Source organism: Protopterus annectens, chromosome 11.part0, assembly GCF_019279795.1.
Source record: "Protopterus annectens isolate FY-2018-M chromosome 11.part0, PAN1.0, whole genome shotgun sequence".
Classification (NCBI taxonomy): Eukaryota; Metazoa; Chordata; order Ceratodontiformes; family Protopteridae; genus Protopterus; species Protopterus annectens.
The window spans coordinates 706,511,072-706,534,881 of record NC_056745.1 but is presented as its reverse complement, the minus strand read 5'-3'; the positions used below and the strand labels follow the sequence as shown (position 1 = coordinate 706,534,881).

The 23,810-nt window shown below is 39.4% G+C and overlaps 1 protein-coding gene across 1 annotated transcript in view; it reads right to left on the bottom strand.

Moving 5' to 3' along the window:
- The window catches only part of LOC122814987 (protein mono-ADP-ribosyltransferase PARP12-like), a 1,242,293-nt gene extending 1,220,744 nt beyond the window's left edge, over positions 1-21,549 (bottom strand). Inside the window, exon 1 of the mRNA XM_044087242.1 lies at positions 20,905-21,549. Coding sequence (XP_043943177.1) covers positions 20,905-21,248 — 344 coding nt within the window. The 5' untranslated portion in view covers positions 21,249-21,549. The remainder of the gene's footprint in view (positions 1-20,904) is intronic.
- Positions 21,550-23,810: the final 2,261 nt, after the last annotated feature.

Sequence of the window (23,810 nt, the reverse complement as noted above, 5' to 3'; positions counted from 1 at the left end):
TATGTACCAGTAGGTTTTTAAGTCTAGGAGTAGGGTAAACAGTCAATTATGGTGGAATACAAAGTTATGAAAGATGAGAAGGAATAAAATAGTATGTGGCAGCATTATAAAGATCTAACAGTTGAAACTACAAATAATTATGACAGATGTAGAAAAATATATTTAAAGGTAACAAATGAAGTGAGATCATGCTATGAATTGAACCTAGTTACTAAATTGAAAGATATTAAAGGTTAATCACCTGAGAAATTGTGGACTTGATACCTCAGGGATAGTGTTAAAAGGGGGGTTAAATTACATTACAGAACCACAAGAGTCTGTGAAATTATTTGCAGATGGTTTATATAATGAAACCCCACATTTTCTCACTTGTTAGTAAATGGGATTTTCCCCCAGCTGGAAGAAGAATGTACAAGACAAGCTTTACCACGTATTAAATCTAATTCTGCTGCAGGACCAGATAGTCTAAATGGATATTTTTTGAAAGCGATTGTTGAGAAATTGATTCCCTGTTTCATGCTTCTAAAGCATCTGGACAGATTATACGAGTGGGTATTATCAAAAGGAATGAGTTTTGATACCAATAAATGTACTATCCGGGGACTTTCAAGATAGCTGCTCACTAACCAACTCAGAAAAGGGAGGCAATTAATGTGTCTTTATAGGTAAATTTCAGTTACTGGCAAGTAAATGCACTGCCTAGATGCCAGTACAGAAAATTTACAGAACATGAAAGAAATTCGACCACAAAAGGTGAATAAAAACACTGGCTGGGAAGAATCCTGCAGCTGTTCAGCAAAAAGCAGTTCAAGCTCCAGCTTTGGTGCAAGACATGACTTCCAGTAATATACAGGAAAAAAAACATAAGTTAAATGTGCTCAAAGCGGATTAAAATAAAACACTGAAGGATTATAGCAACTGAAATAACAAAAGGCTGGGCAAAAATGGAAGAAGCTTTAAACAGATATTCAGATGAGCTGATAAAACTGCAACAATCGTAAATTGAAATTATAAAAATGACAGCTAATTTTTATTTTATTTAACATTTTTTGACTGGGAAAGTCCTACTTGGAATGAAGCCAATTTTCAGCGGAGGCCCGGGGAGAAATGCTCCAGATGCATGTCTTTGTAACGTGGGAGGAAACTGGAGCACCCAGAGGAAACCCACACGAATGCAGGGAAGACAATGCAGACTCCACACAGAAGGAACCCCAGCTGAGAATCGAACTGGAGAACCTCTTTCTGTGAGGTGACAATGCTATAGTTACACCACTTCACCATCCAAAGTACGTGCAAGTATGTAAGAAGAGATGTTTCAAAAAAATGGTAGAATTAGAGAGGACCAAGCATGTAGGGAAAACATAAGATTTTCTACTGTGCCAGACAAACTGGCAGGAACAGACTGTATTAGTATTATAAGCACAAACAAACAAATGAACTGGACTGGAATTCCACAGCAGGAGTTCTTAATGGGAACATCATGTGTATGCTCCAAACAAGGTCATGAGAAAGTAGCCAAGACTTCTAATAGCAAAGATGCAATCCTACCAACAGAAAGAGTAGATGATGAGTGGAGGAAGGACAACATATAAAATTTTTGAAACAGCAGAGTATTTGTGGAAAATGATTACGTACTGTACACTAAGCAAAAGAGGAGTACATTTATTCCAGCAATCATGGAATGTCAAGAGGCAGGTGTGAGATTCAAGTTGCTGTATCAAGCTATCTTCAGATTTTTTTTTTCCTGGAGAGTCAAAGCCACCTTTTGATGCAGAACATGCTAAGGAAGAAATACAAAAATGTATCCAACAAAGAGTGAGTTATCAAACAGAAGGGGCTGTGCTCCTTACTCTTAATAATAAAACTCACAGAGAGACTATGCCAATGAAATCTTTTCCAGTGTTCCAAAGGAAAATGCTTAAGACACAGACAAAAGCATAAAAGTTTACTAGAAAAAGAAGAAAACATTGGAAATGAACAGGAGACTGGAGTTTGGAAATGGAGATCAATAGAAAATCAGCAACTTGGAAATTAATGAATAAATAAGGGGTTACAAAGCAATCACACTTGTGAAATATGGCTGAATAAGAAAATCTGGAAATATTGCATTTTTTCTGACTTTGTTAAACTTGGAAGGGCCTCCAACGCATACGCCCTACTTCATGTCATTAATATTTGGAAGAACATTAAGGAGAAGGGAAGGAAGAAAGGAAAAGGGCAAGTAAAACAATTTTTGTTCTTGAGTATTCTTATAAAACATGACATATAATGTATGTTATACAGTACAGCATTTTCAGTTATGTTTGTGCTTTATACAGACACTAAAGTAAACAAGTGCCCTTTTCTTTTTTTCTTCTTGTTTAGTTTTAAGAAATGTAAGTACTGCAATGTAAAAGAAAGCTTGGACAAAAGCATGTTTAAGAAAAAGAAGCAGTAATCTTAGCTTGTTGAGGTAAGGGATGGGTTATAAAAGTATACAGAGCATGATATAAGCAAAACTGATATGTTTTTCTTCCTTTTGCATAGGAAAATGACAGGATTAAAGCCCTTGATCCAACAACATTTAAGTGGAAACAAGTAAATAAAAGAAAATTGAATGTAATGAAAAGTTTTAATTTAGAGAATAACTGATCACAATGCAACATGAGAAGCCCGTAGCAGAATGCAACTATGTATCTGGTTCTCATGTTCCTAAAGAAACAAGCTGATAGGAGGAGGATAATAAAAACAGAACACTTTTTTCTTTCAAAGGCTAAACGATAATGTTTTCTGAAAGCATTTACGTTGTTTTCAACATCTGGAAGAGTAATAAAGATAAGAAAAACAGACAGTGCTTAGTGTAAGATTAAGCACATGCTGTACTATGCGTCTTAGCAAGGATAACCTTTATTACAGGTTAAATAAAGCCTGCAGCTATACAGTTGTGGCAATGGTTCCTATTAGGAAGTTAAACTTCATTATTTCAAGATCTACAAAGTTGTGTGTTTGCATTAAGTTAACAGGTTACAGAGTTGTGTTTGTGTTTTTGTTTGAGGGTTTTCATTAAAACAAAAAAGCCTTGTAGGATATGAAATATGTTCAAATGGATATGACAAATAAGTATATAAAATATAAACAAGACAAACATTAGTGTATACATGTAACACAATAGCTGAACTAAACATTAAAAATATGTTAATACATAACAGGTGGGGAATAAGTTAACATTTTCCCTATTATCTTTGAACATGAACAGAATAACAGGTAAAATAAAAAAAGTAAGAGCAATAAACTATATTAAAAAATGCAGAGTGCAAATAGCTTTATAGTCTTAAGAGGCTACTGGCAAGGGAGGAGGGTTATGCTGGCATGTACTTACATTCCACCTAAAACTGCTACAATGGAGCTTAAGAAAATTCTGGTAGAAATACTCAGCATTCAGCAGGGAATATTACTTACAAGTGGGGACTGGATTTGATTTGCAACAGTGAAGATGAATCAGGAGGGGTGTTGAGAGGTGAAAATATAACTAACAAGGGTAGATTTTTGAAGAAACTTATGAAAATATTTGAAATGGAAGATGTGAATTTAGTAGTAGGAGCTCAGACAGAATTTACATATTATTCCTCAAACTATGAAAACTGGACTAGGCTAAACAGAAATTATATTTCATAGGAACATGTGCACTACTTATCCAATCACTATTTCAGATCTAACACCAATAATAACTAAAATAAAAATGAGACTCTGGCACTTCCCCACCTATCTGTTAAACAGAGAGGAATTTAAGGAATGGGTTCTGGAAATTATTTGGGAGTTATTGGGGAATACAGAAACGTCTTCAGAAGATACAGCTAGGGATTAAAGTGGAGCTCAAAAATAGGATAAAAATTAAAAGATAAAGATATGCTTAAGACGTGACAAGAATTACTACAACAGACTGATAATTTTAAGAATTGTAGACTAGGGAATCTCACAGAAAAAGAAGAGGCACACCTACAGAGTGCTAAAAAGAAAATAAGGGAATATCTGGACAATATACGGTTTAGAAAGACTGTTAAGCAACTTTTTCTTTATAGTAACTCCAAAGCACAAGCTTTTAATGCAACAGCTTAAATAACAGAAAGTAAAAATGGTTGTTGCCAAGCTTAGGAATCCTTTAACAAGGAAAATAAGCAGAGATCCTATTAGAAATATTCTGGAAATTTTATGAAAATCTGTATAAAAGTACGGAAATGTGGAAATCAGGAAAAGGTACAAATGTAAATATTTATGGAATTATTAAACATACCAAGGTTAAGAGAATATTTCAATTACTAACATTCAGGATAGGAGGAGATGAGATAAAATAGTGATATTATAGCCAATCTACAAGAAAGTCTCCAGGAACAGATGGTATTCCTGTAGAAGTTTTTAAACTTAAACAGAAGAAAGTGTTAAAGATCTGGAAGGTTTTGTTTAACAGTATTTTAAGAGAAGGAGAAGCACCAACATCCTGGAAGAAAGCTGTGATGGCTGCAATACCTAAAGATGGGAAAGGCCCATCAGATCAAGCTTCACACAGGCCCAAATCAATTCTAAGCCATGAATATGAAGCCTTTATATCTGTAATGGCTAAAAAAAAGGCAAAGGAGATGCCAACATTGATAGATATAGATTAATGTGGTTTTCTGGAGGGGAGGCAAATATCTGATAACATTAATAGAACAATGATCATCCAGACAGAAGCAGAATGTAAGAAAACACCATTGTTGGTGGTGGTTTTGATGCAGAGAAAGCATTCGACAGAATAGGCTGAGATTTTATAAGTAGGGCAATGAAAACATTTGCATTCTGTGACAAAATAATAAGATTAATTAGGAGATTATAAGATGGATCAGAGGCAAAAAAGTAAGGGGTTTATTTATGATAAGCTCTACAAGGTTAAGCCTTACAAATCCATTTATTGTCCATCACTAAGACAAATCTCAGGAGCCAGTTCATATTTCTTCTCAATCTTTACTGGTCTTCCAATCTTCCAAGCAGAGAACTGTAGTAAATTAACTTTTTTCCTCTAAGTTCTGTTTGAACAGATGACCCATGCATGGGTGTCTTCTCTTTTTCCTTTGACAGCTGTGTTATATTTAGAATAACTGGCAAAGAAAATAAAGGACTCAGAAATTCAAGGATGTAAATTGGTATAGTAATCAAGAAAAGTCACGTTTATTAGCAAATGATATTATTCTGTACCTGACAAAACCAGAGAAGAACCTTTCAGTGTAGTGGAGCATTCTGAGACACTCAAGTCTGTTCAGGATACAAAATTAATGAAGATAAACTGAGGGCAATAGCTGTGAATTATGAACCCACACACACATTGGTTCAGTAATAGCCATACTTATGGGAACATGATAAAATTAAGTACTTAGGTGTATTAAGTACTTAGGTGTATGGGCTAAAAAGGATTTTGTTGTGGCAGTAAGGATATGTGGTAAGAGACTAAACAAAAGATAATACAAAAACTGAAAAACTGGAAGCTGTGATTTAAGGATATGGATAGCAAGATACAACCAGTGAAAATGTTCTTAATCCCTAAGGGATTAAGTATAACACACAGGTCAAACATATTTTTATCAACAAGAGGAGAAGTTGTGGATAGAAAATTGAAAGATTTTATATGGGCGGGGAAAAGGGCAACAGTCAAGTGAGATAAGCTGATCCTTCCAACAGAACAAGGTAGTTTTGAGATTACATGATTTGAAGGGGTGATTCAGAGCACATATTTAAAGCTCCTGTACACAGCACAAGCAGAAAGACATAATTTGGAGTAGAAAGGGATGATGACAAAACAGGGGGGAAGCTCAAGAAATAAAAACAGACAGGCATTTTGGATACAGATTCTTAATGAGCATTTTGGATACAGATTCTTAATGAGAATAACAACAAACATGCAGAATATTATATTCATAAAGTAGCAGAAAGAACTAAGCCAACATGGAAATGGAGAAAGGAGAATCTGCTAATAAGGGTGAGTTGAATTAGAAGTACACAGAATAGTTAAGAGTGGGCTGGAATTTATTGGAGAAAGCTAGCAAAGGAACCAAAGTATTGGGAGCAAATAATTATAGAAGAAAAGGTAAAAGCATGGGAAGAGGCCAAGAATACATTTGGACTGCATGCTAGAGATTGCATTTCTTATCAAGGATTTGTGGAATATAGGCAAAGAGAAAGAAATAGGGGGATCCTAAGTGAAAGACCAACACTGGGAGAGTTTTTAGTAGAAACACCCGAAGCTATAACAAACGATGAAACTTAAACTCCAAACAAGTACCCTTGACAGGAAAATACAGCAGTCAATTGTTCTTTGATGCAAAAATCCAAGTTTAATTCACACAAGCAGCTTCCAAGGTTTAAAATCAAAGCACATAAAGGCACATAAATGCCACTCACCAACTCAGCGTTTTCTTCTAGTTAAAACAGACTTCATCAGATGTAGACTCATACCAAACTACACATATTTATATCAATTAATATTTAAACTATCCAATCAGCAACACTAAATAAATAAATGTGATTAAAAAAGCTTAAAACCCATGCCTTGTCATTTATAAAATAAAAATGTTATAAACACACTTAAAAGACTTGAGCATTTTCATTCCAAATGTTAATAAAACTGTACATCAATAAAAAAATTAATAAATACAACTAAATATTCAATTTATCCAGAAACAAGTGGTATAATCTAGCTTCCACTCTTTTCAGTTATTCCCTCCATATACACATGTGGTACACATTACTTACTGTTCAATGCATATTTTATATAGAGTCTGTCGATTATCTTCTGTACCAAGCACAGGCACTAGATCACATTTCCTTCTTCTTCAGAGACTTGTGGGTAAGCCTCGTCTTCCAACCACTAGATAGTGTCTCTTATCCTTAACTGCTCAGCTGCTTTCTGTTTGCCACCATCCTCTGCCTAAATGCTAGAAATGGGTTGACTAGCATGCTGGTTTCTGTAGTTTTTTTTTTTTTGAACCCATTATAGTCATAGTTAGTATCTGGTTCCTCCATACTCTCACTTTGCTGTTCCACTACTGTGTTGAATCTTTCCAATTCCTCTAACATCAGCAGGATCTAGGAATGTCTTTACCCCATGTGAAAAAAAATCATTTTAAATTGTTCTATGCAGCAAAACTGAAGATTTAGTTGTCTACATATTTTAAAGAAAGAAAGAAAGAAGTGAAGTGACTTCTTTTTAATGTAGTGGTGAGAAATAAATTGTGGTCAATGAAAATCTGCTAACCTTGATTTGGAACACTTTTCCTTTTTTTTTCCACAACTAACTTAAGAGTTGCTCTTTAAGTGTAACTTTTGCACCATTAGTACTATTAGACAGGGAAAACAAAGTGATCTCCTTGTTACTGAGGCAGCCCTATGGGTTCTTCAGATGCCCATGCACTCACTTAATATTTACAGAATATAGATTTGACACTCTCTTACCTCAACTCCTTCTGGAACATTTACAATTCTTAGGTTCGTTCTCTCTACTCAGCTAGAGACCAGCACCAAGATTTTATCTTTCTTTTCCTCACTGGCTGCCTCAAAACCTGCTAATCTAATTTTGTCTGTATTTGTCCTTTTAGTGTTGATGAATTATCTGAGTGACTGGAAATGGCAGAATCTTTTTCCTCCAACTTTTTGTCCATTTGCTTAATATAATCTCAAAGAGTCTCCTATCTGAACCATTTCATAATAAACTTTGTCCATTTTCTGCCCTAATATTGGCATCAGAAATCCCACGATTGTTGCATTCAGTGTGGTGTGACTTTTCTTACTTTTATCTCCTGTTTTTCCCTATTGCCTTTAGGGATGCTTAGCTGACTTACTGGATTCCATCATCATCTTTTTAGGCATCCAATTTATGCAGAGAAGGAAATGACTCACATTGGGTATTAAGCTCCTAAGTAACCCTTTTATGGGTTAAATACACAGAGAGCACCCCCCCATACAACTGATTCAGTCAGTGGCATGACCGGAAGTGAAAGTAGTACATTTTAGTTGTAATGCATCTAGACTTTATACTGTACCAAGCTAAGAAAGGCTGAAAAGACGCAAGTTACAGTTGCTATAACGGTGTGATCTTGGGCTGCTGGAATGGAGTTACTGAGAAAGTACACTGATCCCATTATATGTCAAATTAAAAGACATTAATTTCCTGATTTACAGAGGTGGCTACCTAAATTAATATCCTTAGGTTAAGCTATTAAGACAAGACTTTATAAGCAAATAAACTTGAAAATTATGCGAAAATGATGAAAAAATAAACAGTGGTCTTTCTTGCATTTCCATTTTTTCCTTTAACAGCTGTTTTTAGTTGGAGACTGAGAGCCTGCAGTTGCAAGTAAATAAATCAGTAAAAGTCTACACAGTGCATTCTAAGTGAAATCTACAACAGTTCTTTCCTGCATATGCAAATTTGCTAGCCTTTTCCCCCTTTAGCAAATGCTCTTTATCGGCGACAAGCAGAATTACGGTACAAGCAATGAAGCATGAGCAGTCTAAACAAGGTGTGTTAAGTAGTACAAGATATAATGTAATTACCTTTTCAGGGTATATTGACATGCATCTTAGTAAAAAAATAAATGAAGTCGGAGTCTGACAGTTAATGCTTATATGAATAACTATACAGGAAGGTCATAAATGAAAGTAAAAATTATGAATCAGAGAAAAATCGACAGACTGAGACACAATTCCTTAAGGAAAACAACATCAAACAAGAACAGAAAGTATTCTAAAAACTGAACCAGGGTGTTAACAGAGGAAACAAGAGATTTTACCAGCAGGAATAACTACAAGTAGACATGTAGCAAATAGGAAGAAGAGGGCATGATTTACTAGAGGAAGTTAAAAAAAGAAGAAGGGTATTGAGAAAAAACAACTCGGGAGTTAAAGGTAGCAGAGCAGAATAAAGCTAAGCAGAAGTGTGGACTACAGTTAAGGAGAGCTGAAGTGAAAGACCAGCTCTCAGAGAGCCGAGTCTGAAACACAAGCTTCCGTTATAAAAAGAGATCAGTAGTAAAACACTGTAAAATAACTATAAAAATCAGAGGTTAGAAAATATTGGGAAAACAGAATGGAAAGGCAAGTTACAAAAGGAACACTGGGAAGAAATTAGTAAGGCTCGCAAATATACAAAGTCTACAAGGTGTAGGATCTTTCACATATTTGCAAGGGTTCTTGTATACCCTTTACCAGACTTCAGACTCTCTTCCTCTGGTAAATAGCAAATACTGGAGATGCCCCGAGGCAGGCTGAGGAAGCTGGCAGAATATTTTTGAGACAGAACATCACCTGCGCACCCCTTGCATAAAGGTGACATTCAGGCATACCATCCTCAGAACATATTGCCCCAGTAGGAACAGCAGTCCAAGGAAAATCATGAAGAATCTGCACAGCCAGGAAGGGAAAGGACCAGGGGGATGGAGGGAGGGAGTGAATACTGCAGCGGTGAAGGCAAGGACATCTACCACTATGGTAAGATTTTACACAACTGTACTATGTCCTTACATTCACCGTTGCAGTATTCCTGACTAATGGGAGAGCGCAAAAGCTCAAGAAGAAACCTGGGAGGAGGAAGCAGCAGAGCCCTCCAAGAAGCCATGAAGAATGTCAGCCGCAAAACCAGCCCTAGCTCTGGAGATACCATCCAACTGGTAATGTTTGGTAAAGGTATGCATAGAAGTCCATGTAGCAACTTCAAGAATAGAATTAGCATCCAAGCCTTTGAAAAAAGCACTAGAAGAAGCCACAGCTCTAGTGGAATGAGCCTTTATAGAAGAAGGAAGGATCTCGCCATGAAAAGTGTAACAAAAAGGAAATAGCCTTTGAAATCCAAGTGGAATTTTCTTGGAAACAGCCAAACCTAAAGACCTAGGATGAAAGGAAACAAATAATTGGTCAGACTTCCTGACAGCTTTAGTTTTATCCAAATAAAATTGGAGCTGTGCACATCTAAGGTATGTAGCATCCTCTCACTGTCAGATTGCAGAGAGGAAAAAAGTAGGCAAATTAATAGACTAAGTGACAACTCATTAACCACCTTGGCATAAAAGGATTGGTACACAAGGACACCCTGTCCTCTTGAAATATCAAAAAAGGTGGACAAGCCATAAGGGCTTGCAACTCAGACACCCATCTGGCATAAGTAAGAGCTAACAAAAGAACTGTCTTCCAAGAACAATGTTGCAAGGAAGCTGAAACAGCAGGCTCAAAAGGAGCCAGAGTCAATTTTTCCAGAACAAAATTAAGATCCCAGGGAGGAGGAACAGGCTTCCTGGGAGGTCTACTATTAAGGACACCTTTAAGAAACTGCTTAGTCTCAAATCTAGAAGTTAATGGGGGAGTTAAAGGCAGACAAGCAGAAAAAAGTGGGCCTTAATAGAAAAATAGGCCAAACCAGCAATGAGCAACTCACACAAATAAAAAAGAACCAAAAGGAACATCCACAGAATGTGGGTCCAGGTCACAAGAAAGACACCAAATAGAAAACCTCTTCCATTTAGATAAGTAGGATTTCCTAGTAGTAGGTTTCCTGGCCTCCTGCAGGACCTGCAGCACATCCTCAGAAAAAAAAGGTGTCTGAGGAATCAAAACCCCATCACTCACAGTGTCAGCTGAAGTGTAGACAGGTAGGGATGGATGAGAGACCCCTCATCTTGTGTGAGGAGATCCACCCTGTGAAGTAACTTGTGATAACTGCCCCTGGCAAGATGCAGACGTACAGGGAACCAGTGCTGTCATGGCCAAAAGGGAGTCACCAACAAGATTTTGGGAGCATCCTGTTGAACCTTGAACAGGACTCTTGGAATGAGGGGAAGGCGAGAGATTGCATAAAGAAACACCCCCTTCCAAGAAAATGATAGGGCGTCCACCTTCCATACCACAGGACCTGGGACTCTAGCACAAAACAAACAGAGGAATTTGTCTGTTCAGAGGGGAGACAATCTACTTGAAGAGTACCCCACTGGTGAACAATGTCCAGAAACACATCCCTGTGAAGCATCCATTTGTAGGACTGAGTGACGGACCTGCTCAGATTGTCTGCCACAACGTTCCAATCTGAAGGAGTATAAACTGCCTGAAGAGTCGCACAATACTGGATAGCCAGATCCCATACCAGAAGTGCCAGCCAGCAAAGATGGTAGGATCTCATACCCCCGTTTGCGGATATAACATGACTGTGGTATTGTCCGTGAATACCTTGAGAGGCTCTGCAGAGAAGAGAGGATGAAAGGCCTGAACAACCAGCAGAAGAGCCCCCATCTCTTTGATGTGCTCCTTCCACTGATGAGGCGACCACACTCCCTGAACCCTCAGGGAGTCAAACGTTGCTCCCCATCCCATATCTGAAGTGTTTGTGAACAGATCCTAAGAGGGAAGTGAAGGCTGAAATGGAAGCCCTGGTTTCAGAGACAACTGCTGAATCCACCAGAGAAGTTCGACCCTGAGACACGGGAGAAGAGGAACAGGAAAGTCTAGAGGATGAGCCACACCAACTTCAGAAACCACTGGAACTTCCTCATGTGGAGTCTGGCCAGAGGAAGCATCGGAATAGTGGAAGCCATGAACCCCAAAGCTCTCAGAAATTCCCCAGCTGAAAAGGAGGCCAGAGGAAGAAGAGTTTGAAAGAAAGAAATGAGAGCTAATGCCATTGGAGGAGGCAGGGATGTCAGCATTGGTACTGTTTGAAACCTTCAACCCAGAAAGACATGATCCTGAGAAGGAGTCAAGGAAGACTTGTTGAAATTTATTATGAAACCCAGGCTCTGAAGAGGAGAAATGGTAAAATGAAGACTTTGCAAAAGGAACTCTGGAGAAGATGCCTGAATCAGTAGGTCATCCAAATAAGGAAAGAGTTGGAACCCTTGAGCCTGCAAAAGGCAATCACAGGAATGAGGCATTTGGTGAACACCCTTGGGGCAGCAGAAAGGCCAAAGCACAGAACTGAAAATGCCAGGAAGCAACACAGAAGCACAAAATTCTCCTGAAAAGAGGATGGATTGGAATATGGAGATAAGCATCCTTGAGGTGCAGAGACACCAGAAAGGCCTGAGGGAGCAAGAGAGGAAAAAGGGACTGAATAGACAACATCTGAAAGGAAGGCACCTTTAGAAAGGTGTTCAGATGGGACAGGTCTAGAATAGGTCTCCAAGTACCTTCTTTTATGGGCACTAGAAACATTCTTGGACACACTCTGGCTAGGCTTATAAATGCCCTAGGGCAGATAGCCTAGTATGAACCTATGAACCTATGAATAAAACCCTTTCCCCCTTTGGGATACAGGCACTTCTTGAATAGTACCCTGAAACAAGAGGTCCCAAAGAACCTCTGGGGAAAAAAGGAAGCTGTTCCCAAAGAGGCTGAGGAATGCCTATAAAAGGAGGAAGGGAAATTCAGACCATGAAGTACCCATGACAAATGAATGACAAAACCCAAGAATCCTGGGTGATCCGGAGCCAAAGAGAAAGGCAAAGAGGCAGAGGAATGTGGCTGGGAATGGGTGGATAGTTAGACAGTACCCGGTTTGTCAGGAAAGGGAATCCCTGCAGTCTGAGTGGCTTTAGCAGGAGTCATCCATTTACTATCCTTTTTTCCTTTAGAATGAGGGTGAGACTGCCTATGAACAAAGACTGGTTTAGAAGGGTAGTTCTGTTGAAATTTAGGCAGAGGAGAAACAAAAACATGCTTAAGCTCCTGTAAAGCCTTCCCCTTGTCCTAAAGAGACTTAAATAAACCAGCAGCCGCTTCACCAAACAAGAGTATTATCCAGAGGAGCATCCAGTAACTTAGCCTTAATATCATCAGGCAAAGGTTGAAGCCAAATCCATGAAGATCTCCTCAAAACTGAGCCAGAAGCAGCAGCCCTTGAAGAGGCATCTGCAGCATCATAACTAAATTCGATAGAATGGTGAACCACCTGAGAGGAAGTCCCAAGCAAGGAAAGATATACCCTCAGAGTCTGGAAGATCAGAAAGAACCTGACAGGCATGAGAAAAAAAGCCAAGACACACCTCGAGATAGGAGTCTGATAATTAATAGGCCTAAAAGCTAGGGTAGATGAAGTATAAACTTTCTTACCTAGCCTTTCCATGGTCCTACTGTCCTTGTCAGAAGGCAGTAACTTGGACAAAGGAAGCAACTAAGATGGCTTATCAGAGGCTACAGACACCACAGAGGGGTCAGCAGCAGTACATTTAAACAAAAAGGAACAATCTTCAGGCAACCTGTAAGACCTAACAGACTTCCTGGGAGTAGGGGGCAGAGAATCCAATGCTTTAGAGGCAGTGGACAAACTATCTAATAAAGCAGGCAAGACAGGATGAATGGTCACAGGTTTAGAAGATTCCATCTGCAGTAACTCATAGTACCTCTTATTGATATCCAAAACCTGGGCACAATCTCATATAAAAAAGTCCATCATCCTACAGATAGTGTCCACAAAGGAAATTTTCTCAGAGGGATTATCAAGAGTACGAGAATCCTCCTCCTCAGACCCATAGTCTAAAGGAGAAGGAATCTGGGCAGAATAAGCAAGGGAGTCATCATCAGAATCCACCTCAGAAGAATGGAATTCTCTGGGCCTTTTAGGAGAAGAGGTGGACCAAGAAGGAGCAGGAACTGAAACCCCTTGAGGAGGCCGCAATGATAGTAAAGCATTGAATAATCCCTGAGTAAAGGCCTGCCACTCACTTTGTGGATCCCTGGGAGCAGAAAAAAAACACGGTTACCTTTCTGTTTCTTCTTTAAAGGGACAGCCGTCCTATCGGGACAGCGTTCCACAACTGCAGTAGGAACCTCTTCCCAAAAGAGAAACTGCAGAACCCCACTAGACCCCTCAGAAACAGTCAACCGTGGTTCCCACTGAATGCCCAGAACAGACACCTGTAAAGCCTGGTCAGACGTGGTGCCTGCCAGATCCTCACCAGCCTCCAACCCAGACTTGATAGAAGAAACTGATAAAACTGGGTGAGCCTCTGGGTGCATAATAACCTCAGGAGAAACACCCGGCAGAGGCTGGACAGCAGGATCCCGGTCCTATCTTATGCACCTTCTTCCCAGATGGCTGACCCTCAGAGCAGGAGGTTCCATCCATAGTAGCCACAGCAAGAAGCTTAAGTCGCTGGCACTCAAGATACAAGGAAAGGGAAGAAAGCCTACTACGAAGAGTTTTGGGGACAAACGCCTGACAAAATGAACAAGACATACATTGTGAGCAGCACCAAGCCAAAAAAGACACTTACCGTGGTGGTCTTTATAAGGAATCAGACTCCCACATTGGCATTTACCCTTCCTGGATGACATTAACCCCAAATAGCACTAAACAAACAGAAAAAGTAACCAAAAACCCAACTGGGTACTTATAAAGTTTTGATTTATACACAAACACACCCACTCCTGGGAAAGGCTGGCACAGGTTTACTACCTATGCCCCCTTCTGCCCAGACTACAAGGTAGTTTCCACTGCCACCAACCACATTTATCAGCTACTTTTAAGGCCCTTAACAAAGGGTGTCCAACCCTACTGTGGAATGTTACTATTAATCCTAATGGCGGTCTGACCAAGAGCAAGGCTATTTAGGAGTGGCCTGTACAGTGTCACCAAATACACATGCAAGTACTCTCAGAACTTAAATAGGTCTCACAAATATCAGCCACAAAGAGAACAAGACAACACTAAATATTTATTCACAGTGACTTCAGAGTTCAAAAATCACAGGAAATATTTAAAACAACATTGCAGGACAGTCTCAAATAAATACAGAAAACATCTAAACTAATATTTACTATATTCCTAACTATAACTAAAACAGTTACTTTTTCTTCTTCTTTCGGTTGCTCCCGTTAGGGGTCGCCACAGTGGATCATCCGTTTCCATTTCTTCCTGTCCTCTGGATCTTGCTCTGTCACACCACCCACCTGCATGTCCTCTCACACCACATCCATAAACCTTATCTTAGGCCTTCCTCTTTTCCTGTTACCTAGCAGCTTCATCCTTAGCATATTTTTCCCAATATACTCTGCATCCCTCCTCAGCACATGGTCAAACCAATGTAATCTTGCCTCTCTGGATTTGTCTCCAAACCTTCCAACCTGGGCCGACCCTCTAATATACTTATTCCTAATCCTGTCCACCCTTGTCACACCCAGTAAAAATCTTAACATCTTTAATTCTGCCACATCCAGCTCTGAATCATGCCTTTTTGTCAATGCCACTGTCTCCAACCCATATAACATAGCTGGTATCAACCCATATAACATAGCTGGTCTTACTACCCTCTTGTAGACCTCCTTCCCTTTCACTCTTACTTGTACTTGTCTGTCACAAAACACTCCTGACACTTCTCCACCCACTCCATCCTGCCTGTACTCTCTTCTTCACCTCTCTTCCACACTCACCATTACTCTGAACTGTTGATCCCAAATATTTAAACTCATCCACCTTCACCACCTTTTCTCCCTGCATCCTCACCACTCCTCTATCCTCCCTCCGATTCACACACATATAGCCTGTCTTAGTCCTGCTGACCTTCATTCCTCTTCTCTCTAGAGTATATCTCCACCACCTGTTCCCTACTCTCACTACAGATCACAATGTCATCTGCAAACATCATAGTCCACGGGGACTCCTGTCTGATTTTGTCTGTCAACCTGTCCATCACCACTGCAAATAAGAAAGGGCTCAGAGCTGATCCTTGTTGTAATCCCACCTCCACCTTATACTAATCCATCACTCCCACCGCAGACCTCACCGCTGTCACACTACCCTCGTACATATCCTGTACCACTCTTACATACTTCTCTGACACTCCCAACTTCATCATACAATACCACAACTTCTCCCTAGGCACCCTGTCATATGCTTTCTCTAAGTCCACAAAGACACAATGCAACTGACCTTCTCTGTACTTCTCCATCAACACTCTCAGAGCAAACAATGCATCTGTAGTGCTCTTTCCTGGCATGAAGCCATATTTCTGATCACTAATCATCACCTCTCTTCTTAACCTAGCTTCCACTACACTTTCCCACAACTTCATGCTGTGGCTAATCAATTTAATCCCTCTGTAGTTACATCTGCACATCACCCTCTTCTTAAAAATTTGTACCAAAACACTTTTGCTTCATTCCTCAGGCATCCTCTCACTTTCCAAGATTTCATTAAACAATCTAGTTAAAAACTCCACTGCCATTTCACCTAAACACCTCCATGCTTTCACAGGTATGTCATCTGGACCAACAGCCTTTCCATTCTTCATCCTCTTCATAGCTGTCCTTACTTCCTGCTGGCTAATCCATTACACTTCCTGATTCACTATCACCACATCATCCAACCTTCTCTCTCTCTCTCTCTCTCTCTCTCTCTCATTCTCTTCATTCATCAGCCCCTGAAAGTACTCTTTCCATCTGCACAACACACTCTCCTCGCATATGAGTACGTTTCCCTCATTATCCTTTATCACCCTTACCTACTGCACATCTTTACTAGCTCAGTCCCTCTGTCTAGCCAGTCGGTACAGGTCTTTTTCTTCCTCCTTAGTATCCAGCCTTTCATACAACTCTTCATATGCCTTATCCTTAGCCTTTGCCACCTCTCTCTTTGCCATGCACCTCATCTCCTTATACTCCTGTCAACTTTCTTCATCTCTCTGACAATCCCACTTCTTCACCAACTTCTTTCTCTGTATACTCTCCTGTACTTCCTCATTCCACCACCAGGTTTCCTTGTCCTCCTTCCTCTTTCCAGATGTCACACCAAGCACCTTTCTAGCCATCTCTTACTAGCTCTGCTGTAGTTACCCAGCTATTCGGTAACTCTTCACTGCCACCCAGTGCCTGTCTTAACTCTTCCCTGAACACCACCTCACAGTTACTCTTTTTCAATTTACACCATTTGATCCTTGGTGCTGCCCTCACACTCCTCCTCCTCTTTTTGATCACCAATGTCATCCTACAAAGCACCATCCTATGCTGCCTAACTACCCTTTCCCCTTCCACCACTTTACAGTCTCCAGTCTCCTTCAGACCGGCCCTTCTACACAAGATATAATCCACCTGTGTGCATCTTCCTCCACTCTTGTTATGTTACCTTATGCTCCTCCCTCTTGTTAAAATATGTATTCACCACAGCCATGTCCATTCTTTTTGCAAACTCCACTACCATCTGACCTTCTGCATTCCTTTGATTAACACCATACCTACCCATCATTTCCTCCTCCCCTCTATTCCCTTCACCAACATGGCCACTGAAATCTGCTTCAATCACCACACTCTCACACTTGGGTACAGTCTTCACCACTTCATCCAACTCACTCCAAAATTGTTCTCTCATCCATTGCACACCTAATTTGTGGAGCATATGCACTAACAGCATTCATCATTACACCATCCATTTCCAGCTTCATAAACATCACTCTATCCGACACTCTTTTCACCTCCGAAACACTCCTAGCATACTGTTTCAGGATAACCCCTACACCATTTCTCCTCCCATCCACACCATGATAAAACAATTTGAACCCACCTCTGATACACCTAGCCTTGCTCCCCTTCTATCTGGTCTCTTGCACACACAATATACCAACCTTCCTTCTGTCCATCATATCAGCTAGCTCTCTCCCCATACCAGTCATACTGCCAACATTCAATGTTCCGACCCTCACTACAACAGTCCTTGCCTTTACCTGCCTTCGGGCATGCCTTCCCCATCTTCTCCTACTTCGGCCAACAGTAGCCAATTTCCACCAGCACCCTGTTGGCCAACAGTACTGGTGGCAGTCATTGTTAACCCAGGCCTCGACCGATCTGGTATTACTATGCCCTAAAAAACTTACTTACAGTCAGACAAGTGCAGAAGGTGGTGATGGGTAGCTGTTCTTGCTAGGTCCAAGACAAAATACAAAAATGCGCAGTTTTTCTCTGAGAGAGCTCTTAAATTAATAACAAATATTACTGCTGGGTTAGCTTGGATGACATCACTTTTTGTCACCTGACTTTAGTTTCCAAGCTACCCCCATTGTTAGAAAGTACAAGCATTTTTAGCATCTCTCTCTGAAAAATACATACCTCTCAGATGTTTGCTGATCCTGAAAGTTAAACACTTCTGCATCTCAAACTTTAGTAATTACTTCTCTTCCAAGACAATACAAAAAACTTTAGCTCTAGACATTGTGTCTGCTACACTGAAACTCAGAGAGAACTTTTATAGCACAATCGTAAAATAATTTAATTTCAACTTACTTTCTTGAAGTTTTGCAAGTTAACATTTTATGTCCCAGTTTCTACCGTTAAAACATATACAGTTACACAATTACAATAGTATATATATATTTCTATTCTAAGCCAGCAGGGCATGCTGTGGTTACAATATATTTAAAATCTATAATTTGTAGCTATTTGTGAGACATATTTAAGCTCTGAGAGTACTTGCATATGAATTTGGTGACACTGTACAAGCCACTCCTAAATAGCCTTGCGCTTGGTCAGACTACCATTTGGATTAATAGTAACATTACACAGTAGGATTTGACACCCTTTGTTAAGGGCCTTAAAAGTAGCTGATAAGAGTGGTTGGTGGCAAGGGAAACTAACTTATAGTCTGGGCAGAAGGGGGCATAGCTAGTAAACCTGTGCCAGCCTTTCCCAGGAGTGTGTGTGACTTTGCATATAAACTAAGCCTCAAAGGGTGGGTGTGTGTGTGTCTCAGCTTCCTGGGCAGGGACATAAAACACTGGTTGGAAAGAGAGGGTTCTGGAGGATTTGGCTTGGCCACTCAGCTGAGGTCTCCACCCTAAACTGTGCCAGTGGGGAGTCTTATTGGGGATCTGGTGAAAGGGAGAAACCAGCCCCAGAGTGACTGAGGTCTCTGTGCGCTCTTAAGGAAAATTGCACTTTACTGCGTGTCATTTGTCATCCTCCCACTCTGTACATTCCCAAGCTGTTACCAGTGGTGAGGACTGAGACTCCTTAATTACTGGGCCAGTTGCAGGGGCATCACAAATGTACACAGAAAAAGAGAAGAAAAGGCAGATTGTTAATATTGCACATGAATTATTGCAATTGTACTTTTGAATTATTGCAGTTGCACTTTTAAGGGAAAAATATTGCACTTCTGTAAGACTATATTAACTATAGTGAATTTAATAAATGCATCACTTTCAGTAAAATATTAATACTGAGATCACATTTGGAGATAGGAGTCATGCGTTTTTTGAAGCGGTCTAGCTCACAGAAAATCATACAACATGGCCAACGGAGTAGAACCATCTAACTTTTTCAGAAGCAAATACAGATAGTTTTGCGTAGTATAATTTGGCATAACAGTTCATTAAAATCTACAGACTTTTACAGTGGGTCTTTGATAATGTGCTTATATGTTTTCATTTTGTATTGAATTTTAACCTAAAAAATAACAAAATAACATTAAATTAAAATAAGCATAAAGTGCCCATGTCAAACCAATCATTTAAAACTTCTATTAATGGAGAAAATATAAGCACAATTAGAATAAAACATCAATATAATTCTAAAATGGCAATTCATTTTAGCCAACAGTTATATTCAGATGTGCTTTTGTCTGATCTCAGTGTAAATTGTGGTTAATTCATTGTGACATACAGCAATAACTAAATTCATAAATTGCATATAATTTTCCATCATTTTTGTCGGGCTCTTCTTTTAAATGTTTCTGAGAAGTATCTCACACTGCTGCCCTTGCAAGTGTCCTTATTTTGGAAGAACCTTCCTATTTTTAGGCCTGGTTTACCCCTGCAAAGAATATCCCTATTTTTCAGATGCATGTCCCTACTGATATCAGGCTTGATTTAGCCCTTTACACAATTTTCTGAATCACCCTCCCATATCACATATGTTTTTGACTCTGTCTAGCACACAAAAAACCACACTACACAATCAGCATACTAGACAACTCCTCTTCTTTCTGCTTTTTCCCCGGTTAGGGGTCGCCACAGCAGATCACCTGTCATGCTAGACAAAAAAGAGGATCAATATCTTACAGGTATGTTTTGTATAATTTTGTACTACAATTAATTAATGTCTACAGATTTTTTCACTGTATTTTGAGGGTGGTGTAATGGTTAACGTGCTTACCTTAGAAACACAAGGTGCAGGGTTTGATTCTCACATGGGGTAATTGGCTAGGCTTAAAATGGTCCATGAGGGCTGTTAGCCAAACAATCTATGAATCTATGAAACACATTTACATTTTCCATCATTTTTGTCACACTCTGTCATAGCTGGCCTTAGGCATATGCCAACTAGGCGGCCTGCTAGGGCGCTGCTCTAGCAGGGGTGCTTTTCCAGTGAACTGGATGGTGTATGTAAATAGATCAGGATGGGGCACCAGGTGGGGGAGGGATGTTGTACAGTCCTTTTGCCTAGAGCACTACATGACCTACAGCAGACCCTGTCTGTTGTTTAAGAGAGTTTCTGAGAAATACATTCCTCCTACTGGAAGCTATACGTTTTCTCCTGTTTGGTGTTCAATGTTTATGCTAATTAGCTCTCCAGTTTTTTTGCTGGATGTACCTACTTTTCAAGTCCCTTATATAAAATATCTGCAGGTTGAGGGATATGTTTGCGAACCTATGTGGAATAAAGAAACAGTGGAGACAACTGCCAGTTCAGCTGATTTTGTTAAACAAGTAGTGAAGTAGATAGAGAGAGAAGACTCAGCTGTGCAAGAACTAATTTAAATAAACCATCATTCCTGCAGATCCCAAATGGACGTGCTACAACTCTTGTTCTTTGACTTATTTCGATTGTTTGTCGATTTCACACCACGGCAAACGTGTATGGAACTCTACTTGTTAAGGAAAGAGAAGCGCACATTTTACAATATGCAGGCAATAACTGAGGTTTAAATCTTACCTTCGTGCATTAAACCTACAATTCCCACGAACGAAATAGCGGCACATATGTAAATTAGGACAAACTGTATCGCTGCAACCATCCTTAGAACAAAACGGACTACAAACACGGACAGAAGTGACGGCTACAACTTTTTTATTGTCCGCGGATGGAGGACCAGAATTGGTAGAATCCACTTTCCCATAAGTAACCAGAAGTCGACTGTCCTCTAGTAGTTCAAACCCTTGGTCATCTGTTACCCCAAAATACTGCTTAACTTGTCGAAGGAGTTCACAATACTCCAGTGAGCCATGATTTTCACACAGTACTTCGATGGCGTACCTAGTCATGAAATTAGCTGTCATGTTGTGTACACACCGCAAAAGACAAAAACAGACCAAGTCCGCTTACTTTGCGCTGTTGCTAGTTTCTTTCCGCGAGAAAGGAAACCGAAACTTAAAGAAGCGTCGTCAGTGAGCCAGCGTTTTTGGCAACTAATATATTTTAGAAGAATTACAAAGTGTTTAACCAAGAAACATTAACCGTTCTTCTTACTTGCTCCGTTTCAATACAACTTGGATTTCACTGTTTTACTTCTCGTTAAAGTCAAAACAATCAGTTTCACCCGGAAATTGACGTAATGAAATATCTCCCTTCCCTTCGCAAGACAGCTTAATTTCACCGATACTCAGGTGTCCTGCTATTTTTAGGTGTTACCAACTTGAAGTTAGGCTTGCCACCTGTCACTCTTTGCACAGTGTAGTTTAGTCATTCTGTGGACAGTTGTGTCCTGCGGGGGTAATAAAACTGAAAAATTGCAAATGTCCCGAGATTTTAAGGCATAAAATATTTCATAATTTTTCTTTAATAGCTGTTTAACACAATTATTTTGTACATGAAACAGTATAAACAACTCCAATCCTTTAAGAATAAACTTGTCGTTTGGCAAAATGTTTAAGTCCTGTAGTCTGCACTGGCTATGGGCATGGCTTGCCATGTAAAATACTACTTTTCCACAAAAATGTATCTCTGGACATTTGAAAAAGTGGTAAACCTAAGGATCGCTTTGTATTTATTTATGTATAAATGTTTTGTATGCATTTGTTAGTTGTTTACGATGTACTTTGGAATTAACACTGCCAACGTATCTACGACAGTTCTCAACACATACCTCTCAACTTTCCAGATTTTTGTGTAATTTTTTTTGGTCTGTTCCTCATAAAATTGTGCTTTTCTGGTAAATCATTGAGGACTGAAGCCACTAAATAATAACAGACATTTGAGTTTCAGACTCCATACTCTTCCAAAAAGTCATGCTAATGCAAAACCTAATAACTTTCTAAGTTTATAAGAACAATATTTAAATAGTGTCCTTATTTTTGGCTTTGTCCAGAATTCTTGGAGAACGAGGTAGAGAGGAGGTATGTCTCGACCTCTTCTTCCCAGAATCATGTACAGATCCAGAAACGGTCAAGAATACTTTTTTAAAATATTAATATTTTTACCTTGAGAAGATTTTATCTATCTATCTGTCTATCCTTTGTTGGCTAGATTAGTGGCTTCTTTTCAGGGGATAGCCGAAGTGCTATTTATACTACCAGGGGAAATTTGGTCACGGCATTAGGGAACTTAAAAAAGTGTTTAAAGCAACCACTACTTTTCTCCATGGGTACCATGGAATTGTTTACATTCACCTAAGCTACCAGCTAACTCAAGCAATTAGAACATGGGTTAAAGTCTCATGGGAGGATCAACACACTCAGGAGTGCATCACCTCTCATGTAGCACTACCAGTAATCCAGCTATCTGGTGCAAGAATAGAACCTACAGTCTTTTGCACCAAAGGTGAGTGAGCTACTGAGACTGACAAGCTTATAAATAAAATGTGAATTAGCATGGATTTTCTGAAGTAAAGTTTATAACTGTAATTATTGCTATTATTTATTAACCGTAATATACTACCACCCTTTGTCCCAAAATCACCTGTTTTAGAAGGGATAGAGCAAAAGACTGAACCAAAATCAAGGACATTTGAGAGGTATGTTCTTTAAAGAAATTCACACATAATTCTCACTGCTGCAGTACCCTTTAGACTATATGGATTGCTTCCCTTTGCTTCCCTGTCCAGGAAACAAGAACAGCTTCAGATAGTTCTGCCTCACCATCCCCCCCCACCCCCACATACACACTAGCCACAAGGAGGGTGTGAAGATGGGTGAAGGCTGCCAGCCTAGCCAGATAGAATTTTGGAGATAATTCTGTCATCTGTAAATATTAATGTAAACCACAGGCTTGTTGTCTTAAGTGGTAAAAATAGTGTTACATGTGGAACTGGAAAATAATGGAACAACAGTGCACTCTACTGACCAAGTAAAGCAGGTTGTGACCCTTTTATGTTAAAACTCAGAACCAGTAAGTCTAGAGTGAGGCATCCTGACTATTGTTTTAAGGCAAGAGTTAATGGCCAGAATTTGCCTGCATAAATGTCCTTTATTGCTCTGGTTTCAACCCAGAGGTGAAGAATGTAAATGTAGTTTATGTTAGCCTGGGAACCCAGGGAAGTGTGAAAAATTATGTAATGTGAACCAGGAATGTGATTTTGAAAACAGAGAGATTCAGAGAGCATTAAGCATTTTTGCCTTGACCATCCAACTCACCAGCACTGTCTTGCTCTAGCTGTAAGTTTATCTTAGACTTATGTTTTCTCTTAGAAATAGCTAGAAACTAGAAAGTTTAGACTAAGTATTTTTTGTGATATCAGAACTGTACTACTGAATTATTTTAAGTATTTCTCTGTGATCTGCGAACTCTTGACTAGCACTGTGTAGTAAAAAGTATTGTCTTGTGCTTTTATTATTCATTATTAAATATTTTAAAACCTTTCAACTGTGGCTGTTTTGTGTAGAGATAATTTAAGCCCTACAGTA